Source organism: Salvia hispanica, chromosome 6 (genome assembly GCF_029641045.1).
Source record: "Salvia hispanica isolate PSC_SH4W2 chromosome 6, Shi_PSC_v1, whole genome shotgun sequence".
NCBI lineage: Eukaryota > Viridiplantae > Streptophyta > Magnoliopsida > Lamiales > Lamiaceae > Salvia > Salvia hispanica.
In genome coordinates this window covers 23635697-23645728 of record NC_142697.1, presented here as the reverse complement: position 1 = coordinate 23645728, position 10032 = coordinate 23635697, and the positions used below count along the sequence as shown (strand labels likewise).

Below are 10032 nucleotides of genomic sequence, written 5' to 3'. Positions count from 1 at the left end.
ATTAAATTGATCCCAGATTAATTATGTTATACTAAGCTTAGATCTTTTTTTTGTGACATTGTCCCAAGCTTAAGTAATGAGCCATATTTGTTCAACCGTTCAATATTCATAAAACCTAAACTTATCTAAAATACAAACTTCACATAATTTTGGATCCCAAAGTTTTCTATTTATTCATGGATTCAGATCAAACTATACATGCCATTATGTAAACCTTAAACTATACTATTAATAAAACAAAATACACACACAAATATGCTCCTCGAATATCATTTAGAAGCTACTGAATCGCACCATATTAAATCTCACTACTCTTATCTAAAAAAAAGGTTTACACTATCCTTGAAAAAAACTATCCGAGCTGCTTTTTGTGAGCATTCATTCTTCAAATTTTGGTCGGGCAATAATTTAATTTAGAAATTGAGCCCATGCCCAAGATCAAGTCCAAATTTAATGCTCCAATTGGGCCCGTGTTGGTTCTTTTATTGGATTTGGGCTAACAATCGGGCCCCAATTTAGCTACACTTACTAACATTCTTCAAGATTCGATTGGTCATTTTATTTTGTATATGAAGTTCGAAATGGCTACGTAACTTGATTTATAAAATGTTTCCGAATTTTTAATTTAACTTATTTAAGATCAACCACCAATATTAATTTATTTGTCTTATCAATGAATATATTACTACTATTGTCCGATATTGGTGCAAGGACACTTCATTGTCACACTCTCATTAGTCTAAATATTTGAGCACAATATTTGGCTAACATATGCTGCCATGTGGCTACATGTTCGATATACCAAATTAAATAATTGATACTTAGATGTTCAAAGAACTATTCTTGAATTATAAGGGAACCCTAAAGTTAGATAACAGTATTAGTACTTTATTTTGGTAAGGAAAGATAATAAAATATGTTTTATTTTGTTAATTAGTAATTATTTGACCAAAGTGTATATTTTAGGAATAAATATTTGAGACTTAAAATATAGGATTCGACTAATTAACCGGACACTCTCTCTTCTGAAACACACAGGTGCATTATCATTTATCACCTCCGCCTTCATTCATAAACCCCTAAAACCTCCAAACCACGCGCGATGTTTCCGCCACCGTCACCATTTTCGCCAGTTTCGTCCGCGCAGCTGGCGGTGGCGGCGTTGTTCGGCGCCTCCGTCATGGCTATTTCCGCATTCTTCATCCACAAGCGCAGCGTCGATCAAGTCCTCGATCGTCTCATCAACATCCGCCACCGCCGCCATCACCACCTGCTCTCCGACGATGAACATTGTGAGTTTTCGGAGGCTGACTACAATTCTGAGACTGAAGATCATAGTATTAAAGATGCTGAATCTGACGCGGTGAGGGATTACCGACTTTCACATTCGATGCCTAATTACACTGCTCTCAATAATGAGGAACCCGGGGTTGCTGTGCACCCGACGCTGCCAAATTCATTGCCTAAATTCGAGTCGATTTCTTCCGATTTACCACCAGTCCGGACCGGTCAGAGGGATGGTATGCTTGTTTATTTATTTGGATATCATCACTACTTCTGAAGTATTGATTACATATTTTAACCTTTCATGATACTCCATATGTTTTTGATATTCACTTCATAAAATTTTCATGGCCTAAAGTTCTATGTTTGTGAACATGTGATCATAGTTTTAGGTTCTAGGGTGAAACTTATTTATTTATTTTTTTCACAGCCTGTTTTGTAATGCACTGTCTTGAGTTCTCCTCTTTGAGCACTTAATAAAGATACCACGGCTGTATTGCATTCATAATTGTCTGGACTTGTTTTGATCAGTCAAGTAATCTTTATAGAGTATATTAATAAGTAATGAGGTAAGTTTGACCTAATGTATACTGCTCAGAATGTATGCTTTGTATTTTTAGCTTTTGTTATATACATTTAGATCGATAAAAATGTATTCTTTTTCTGTAGTTTGTGGTTTTCGGAATCACCTATTTATCCTATTTGCTTCTTGTAGGAGATGAGCATTATGTCAATCATTCCGGTACAAGTTTGCGGGTTGGATCAGTTGGTAGGCTTGTCACTCCTGGATCAACATGTGGTTATTCTTTTGAAGGAACAGGGGATTCTGATGATGAAGGAACCGAACTTGAAATGGAAGAGAATGCCTCATCCTATCAAAACGTAAGTTTGATCTTGTATTTTTTGGTTTTTCTTAAGAATCTTAACCATCACATCTCATGTATGCATGCATATATAATCGTCTTTTGGGGAGTGAAAGGCAGGGGGCATAATTTTGAAATGAGTTACCATGTATCAGACTACATGCCAGCACTGGAACATTTTTTTCGGTATTATTGGAGTGGGTGTACGAATATAAATCAATTTCTAGAAAACATTGCAGAAATCTGGAACTTACATTTGAAAGTTAATAACCTGAAATAGCATGGAACTGGGCACATTGAGACAACAAAAGTATAAACCTTGTTGTATGTGCTTGCCTCTCACCATACATTGATTTACATCACATTTCTCTTTTGTATCGAACCGGTCTAATCTGATATAGCTAATTCAGTAATTCTTTTTGGAGACTGCATCTTCCCAGTTGTCATATTCTTAAATATTGGTTTCTTCTACATATATGCTTTTTCCCTCCCTTACAACTCTCAACTATATATGGGTTGATTGTTTACAACCATTATTCCTCTGAATTTGCAGGATACAAATCTGATGAGTCAATTTCAACAGATGCTACCTGCTCAAGCCTCAAATGGGATTTGCATTCATGTTCAAGAATCCGAGGCAATTGTTACTGAGGCAAAGCTTGATACAGATCTCACTGACAGAAAAGTTGAAATAACTCCAGCAAATGATCCTGTATCTAGCAATAACACATTCCCACCAATAACTGCATCACATGGTAGATAAAATTTTTTGGATCTCAAGGACTTTATAAGATTCAAAGTTGGAATCTTGTGTTGTCTCTTTTGCTTTTGTGCTTGTTTTATTTTCTGGTGCTCCTTCTGTATTACTAAGTGTTGTTTATGCTCTTCAAAATATGAATTCAGACTCAATAAGTGTTGAAGAACAAGAAGTCACAAGGATGATTCGTGAATGTTTAGATTTGAGGGGAAAATATGTTTTCAGGGAAAATGTTGATCCATGGGCAAAGAGTACCGAAAAAACTGGTTTACCAGAAGTCAAAAGTGATCCATTTAACTTTGTCCCTGTTGAAGCATCTTCCGTAAGTTATCCTTCCTTCCTTCATTTCAGAAGCTATCAAGTTAAACCATTTACTATAGCCCAGCTAATTATCTGGTACGATTTCTATGATGGGCAAGCAGCATTTCTTCAGGATGGAAGATGGTGTAGTGCGTGTTTATGCCAGTGAAAATGGTAAGCTTTAAGGAGCTTCTTCTGAAAATACTGTATGCATCTCTATTCTATTATGCCTTAAAGATTATTAATTTAATTCCTTTGAATAATTTAGATTCTGAAGAACTGTATCCTGTTGCAAGTTCAACATCCTTTTTTACTGATATGCATCATCTCCTGAAAGTGATGTCTATTGGAAATGTCCGCTCTGCTTGCCATCATCGATTACGTTTTCTTGAGGAAGTAATATTCATTACCAATCTACTATAGTCTATATTACATCTATATTTACCATCCGTTTGAACGCTTAGTAAATTTTATTATTTGCAGAAATTTCGCCTTCATTTGCTGGTGAATGCGGATAAGGAATTTGTTGCACAGAAAAGTGCACCTCATCGTGATTTCTACAATATAAGGAAAGTGGATACTCATGTCCATCATTCTGCTTGCATGAACCAAAAACATCTTCTCCGGTTCATCAAGTCAAAGTTAAAAAAGGAACCAGATGAGGTGGGAATCTTACAATGCTTTGACTCAAAAGTTGTTCTACCTTCAACTAATGTCTAAATGTTTGTCACTAATTTAATAGAAATCCTCCAAGGATGCTCTAACATCATGCTCTCCTTATGATGTTGCAGGTTGTTATCTACCGTGATGGTCAGTATCTTACACTGAAAGAAGTCTTTGACAGCCTGGACTTGACAGGGTGTGTGTTTCTTTCTTCAATCTATATTTTCTCATGTTGTTACGCCTACCTGTCCTTCATTTTGATGGGCTTGCTCATTGCAGGTATGATCTTAGTGTAGATCTGTTGGATGTACATGCAGACAAGAGTACCTTTCATCGCTTTGACAAATTCAATCTCAAGTACAATCCTTGTGGACAAAGTAGACTCAGAGAAATATTTCTGAAGCAGGATAATCTTATTCAAGGTTAGTTTCGTATGCAAGTGTGGAAGCTTTCTGACATGTCAGAATTATAGGAAATTGATTTCCTTGAAACATAAACCCCTTTATTGTCTGTTCAACATTCTTGAAAATGTATTTGTTATGAAGTCTCAATTTAATGTTATGTGACTTAATTTCTATGTCAAAGATGATAATGTGGATTGATCAAATCGATGAAAAATAGCACGGCTCTTTACTGATGATACATTTTAGACTAGTCTTTCCCGTTTCAGAATGTGTTACAAACTTTGAGCTTAGACTGAACCACGGTAGTCGTTGCATGGTTTGGATAATATCTTTAGAGCCAATTAAGTGGATGAAATGAAGAGGTGTGCTCCTCTCTGGTTCTAACTGACAGAAAAGGAACTGTTTCAGTTTATAACACAACTTTAAATGCTTGAACTCACGCAACCATGTCACTCTATCTATTGTAATTCGCCCAATCATTAAGTGATTTTCTTCTTTTATCAGGCCGTTTCCTTGCTGACGTGACAAAGCAGGTTCTATCAGATTTGGAAGCAAGTAAATACCAGGTCTGCTTGCATCTCTAGTATTTTATATTTACTTCTAAGGAGAATGCTGTCACGTGATTGATGATTTGGTAAAACTGTGGTCTGATATGCTTGTTTTTGTGGGTGATGCTCGGTTAATGAGAAAGAGAAATGGAGGTATGGTGGTAATCTTTTTAATGAAATTTCTTTATTGAAATGTTTTAATATAATCCGTGAAGAAGAAGAGTGCAGAGAGTAATAATTCATTGCAGTTATACATGCACGCGTAATTGTTTCACTTTAACCAAATTTTACTTATGTCATTGTGTTTCCTGTTTCAAATTGAGAGCATTTTTTATATATTAAAAGTCCAGACTGAAGAAGGAATGATATTGTTGATTTCAGATTACTCAATTACTTTCTGGTTATAATTTTTAAACTCTAATATAACCATGTTACTTTCAGCTGGCTGAATACCGAATTTCGATCTATGGGAGGAAACAGAGTGAGTGGGATCAACTGGCAAGTTGGGTTGTAAACAACAGAATTTACAGTGAAAATGCTGTTTGGTTGATTCAGGTAATGTGTGAATGATTTGGTGAACTCTCTTGTCTTGTCTTATTAAATTGTTGATTGTTACAACTTCAATTGGTCTCCTTCAGCATCCATAGATGAGGGCTAATGATACATTTATTGCTGCTCTACTTTTCTGAGTTTTTTTTATCCTTTGGTCTCTACAATGATTTGAATGGTTCAATTTTTCGTGTTTGTCAATATCTTGAATATCTGCTTTGCTGCTATGAGATTCCTGGAAATCCCATCATGGAAGTTTCTACCGTCTAGTCCTGATCCTTGTAGAGGAAGCAGATATCTCGATGCCTATCCTTCATCTGTTTTATCTTAATTTTCTCTCTTGAATTGATTTATAAGTTTGTTAGCTGTATCAAATGACAACCTTGTTTTTGTTGATTGGTTCCTTAAGGAGCAATATGGTTTGTTATCATGCGTCTTTAGACATTGAACTTGAGTTCTAAATATATACCACAAGTTATGAAAAAGTACAGTTTCTACTTCCCCTAAAAAAAGAAGTCTCTAGTTTGTTAGTAGTAATTGGTAAACGTACACTGATATAATTCCTGATGGTGAATACTTTCTATGTTTGGTTGAGCTGTGCAGTTGCCAAGGTTATACAACATATACAGAAGTATGGGGACAGTAACGTCCTTTCAAAACATACTTGATAACATCTTCCTTCCACTTTTTGAAGTCACAGTGGATCCAAATTCCCACCCTCATTTGCATCTCTTCTTATTGCAGGTATGCTTTGGAAATTAAACTATTTACATCTTGCTCTTTCAAGTATAATGTATTCATTATTATGCATTCTGCATATGCTTGAGAGATTAGTTCATGTGCAGTATGCCATATCTTTGTAAAATAGAGAATCATGTCCTAATAATTCTCACAGCAAGCAAATAAATATTCCTCTCATACAGGATTACATTTAAAAGAACCATTTAAAGGTCCAAAACAACTTTCTGTAGATTTTTGTTTGGTTTTTGTTTTGTATCTGTAATTGTTTAACAGGAATCAAATTTATCTATTTCTCATTTATGCATGCTCACTAATATTTTTTCCCTATATCATTATGATGTTCTACAATGCAGGTTGTAGGCTTTGACATGGTTGATGATGAAAGTAAACCTGAGAGGCGGCCAACTAAACATATGCCAACTCCATCACAATGGACAAATGATTTCAATCCTGCCTTTTCTTATTATGCTTATTATTGCTATGCAAATTTGTTTACACTTAACAAGGTTTGTCTGATTCTTTTGTTGAGTTTACTGTGTCAGATTATTGCCCAAAAAACTTCTTATCAATCTTTGCAGTCTGCAGCATTAAGTTTTGTTCATTCTCTATATTTATACTCCATGTATTTTGTAGTATTAGTCTGTCTTTACCTGGTGAATTTGTGATGGAACAACTATCTTAGAGTATTAGGAATTAACAAATACTACAGTTAACTGAATGCAAGCTACAAACTGAGAGAACTGATTACTATAAAGTACCAAATATATCCTGACTGCCTTCTCAATATTTTGATATTTAATCTAACTGGAGTGTGTGGTAAATGTTGGACTGGTCCATACAAATTTTGCCTAACATTTAATTGTCTGGTAATTTTCTCTCAGCTTCGTGAATCAAAAGGTTTACCAACAATAAGATTTCGGCCTCACTGTGGAGAGGTGGTTTTCTGACTTACCTTTCTTCATATGAAACCTTAGTACTTTTCTAGAATGGTTACTTACTGAAACAAGTCATGCAGGCTGGTGATGTGGACCATTTAGCCGCTGGGTTTCTCCTATGTCATAATATATCACATGGAATAAACTTGCGGAAATCTCCAGTCTTGCAATATCTGTACTATCTAGCTCAGGTTTGTTAATTGACTTCATTTTGGCTTAATGACCTTAGTGACATGGGTCTGCAATCACTACTGAATGGAACCGATTTCACTTTCAGATTGGTTTAGCAATGTCGCCACTCAGCAATAACTCACTCTTCTTGGACTATCATCGCAACCCATTTCCAATGTTCTTCCAACGCGGCATGAATGTGTCCCTTTCAACTGATGATCCTCTACAAATCCATTTGACTAAGGAGCCTCTCGTTGAGGAATATAGTGTAGCTGCAAAGGTTTGTTTTTCCTTTCTCTATGTTACCAACGTATGCATGTTAGATCATCCTCTTTTTTCCCTCATCAGGTATGGAAACTCAGTTCCTGTGACCTTTGTGAGATTGCCAGAAATTCTGTTTATCAGTCTGGATTCCCTCATGCTTCAAAGGTTAGAACTCTAAAGTTACTTCTCTAAATAAATTTTAACAGAGATCCAAGGTTTTGCTGCGTAATGTAAATCTGAAGCAACACTTGCCTTTCTTCTTTGTAACACTTTGTTGGGTTAGAGAAGTATTTTCCATTTTTCTCGTTCCCTTTTCCATGATATTGCTGCTGCTTTGGCTAGAGTTATCTCTTAGGTAAAAGCTAACAAGAATTACTTTAATTCTCTTCTTAGTTGCACTGGCTTGGAGATGATTACTTTAAAAGAGGCACTAAAGGAAATGTAATACACAAGACTAATGTGCCAAATATTAGGATCGACTTCAGATATGAGGTGAGCTCTACTTTTTCTGCTCTCATCCATTATATCTGATCGGATATAAACAAACGAATTGTGTGTTTGCAGACATGGAAGGCGGAGATGCAGTATGTGTATTCCGGGAAAGCTATAGTGCCAGAGGAGATCGAACACTAATTCGGCAGAATTTTTACACAATTTTACATCCTTGAGATATAAGCGCCAGCTACATTTCCACAGAATATGCTTAAAGGTTGAAGAGTTGGACGATATTCATAAGATGTGTAGCTTGTGTGGTAATCCATTTGAGCAAGTATTCTCGCAGTTGCGCCCTGCCAATTTTGCTTCTGTAGTTGTTTAGCTCAAATTTGAACGATGATTAGAATTATGAATATGCAACGTTTTCTCCCGTGGAGTCACACTAATCTAATCTATATATTGGTGTACTGAAAACTGTTAAAGTAGTAATTTATCAGATTTAATTATTTGTATTATATGATCTAGAGAAATATATATATATATATATATATATATATATATATATATATATATATATATATATATATATATATATATATATATATATAGAGTCCTATTATCCACAAATCCTCTCTTAATGACCGAACTAGAGACCAAATTTGGGCCCTTAGATGTAGTTTTTAATGGATGAGATTAGACCATGCTTTTTAATTTAACTCCTTCATTAGGTAAACAATTTACTTCAATCCAGGGGTATTTTGGCCAAAATACATTTAGGGTAAAAATTTTGCAGCAACCTTCATTCAATTCACGTGATTTTCTTCATTTTCAATTCTCTCTTTATCTTCTTCTCCAAAATCGACGAATTTCTTCTACAAATCGACGAATCTTCTGCAAATCAACGGATCTTATCATCAATTGAATTGAATCTCCTCCTCCTCCGATGAGCTCAGCTGCAGCAGCAGCATACTACTACACCGGATGCGAACACGACTACGAGCCGCACTTCCTCGATTCCTGCTCCCTCTGCGGCAGATCGCTCTGCCAAAACAACGACATCTTCATGTACAGGTAAAATTAGGTGAAAATCCAAGAGATTTGGAGCTGAATTGGTTAGCGGAGTTTCTAATTTGGTGGATTTTTGCAGAGGGAGCACGCCGTTCTGTAGTCAGGAGTGCAGGCAGGAACAGATAGAGATGGATGAGGCGATGGAGAAGAAGAAATGGAAGAGGTCTTCTTCCTCCAAGAGATCGAGCGCTGCGAGACAGAGCTCCGACGAATCTGACATCAATAAAGCTGTACGCACCAGAGTAGTGGCTGTGGCCTGAGATTATAAACTTGATTCCAAATAATTAAGTATACAGTATTTGAGAAGAGACTACTGATAAGTTCATCGGTGAATTCGCAACAACTGGATTCATTATAACAACAATTTAGTTCATTCAGTTGTGTTATTACCTCATTATAACAACAATTTAGTTCAATAAGAGTCGAATTGATGGCATACTTCAATGTGCAAACAACACATCAGTTAAAGATGTTACTTCATTATAATGTTTTATTACTTCATTTTTGTTGTGATTTACTTCATTATTATGTATTATTACTTCATTTTAGTAATAAAACCTACTGTATAAATAGATCATTTATATTACTTCATTATCATAACTTATTACTTCATTATATGAATTCAATACTTCATACTAACTAGATTATAGTTAATAGGAAAACAGATCATTTATATTACTTTATTATCATAATTTATTACTTCATCTTATCAATTTACTAATTTATCAAAAAGAATATGTAGTTCATTTTAATGTGTTATAACAACAATTTAGTTCAATAAGAGTCGAATTGATGGCATACTTTAATGTGCAAACAACACATCAGTTAAAGATGTTACTTCATTATAATGTTTTATTACTTCATTTTTGTGGTGATTTACTTCATTATTATGTATTATTACTTCATTTTAGTAATAAAACCTACTGTATAAATAGATCATTTATATTACTTCATTATCATAACTTATTACTTCATTATATGAATCCAATACTTCATACTAACTAGATTATAGTTAATAGGAAAACAGATCATTTATATTACTTTATTATC

At 34.9% G+C, this 10032-nt stretch overlaps 1 protein-coding gene across 1 annotated transcript; it reads left to right on the top strand.

Annotated features, from left to right (window-relative positions):
* The first annotated feature begins 1017 nt into the window (after positions 1–1017).
* Positions 1018–8429, top strand: LOC125207394 (AMP deaminase-like). The gene is made up of 19 exons (XM_048106715.2): positions 1018–1520; positions 2000–2166; positions 2701–2902; positions 3051–3226; positions 3327–3378; positions 3473–3600; positions 3688–3867; positions 3996–4063; positions 4147–4289; positions 4776–4837; positions 5261–5374; positions 5972–6112; positions 6463–6615; positions 6991–7044; positions 7125–7235; positions 7322–7495; positions 7564–7644; positions 7873–7971; positions 8044–8429. Exons 1-19 carry the CDS (start codon positions 1103–1105, stop codon positions 8110–8112), a joined length of 2592 nt encoding a protein of 863 aa, XP_047962672.2. The 5' UTR covers positions 1018–1102; the 3' UTR covers positions 8113–8429.
* The last annotated feature ends 1603 nt before the right edge of the window (positions 8430–10032 follow it).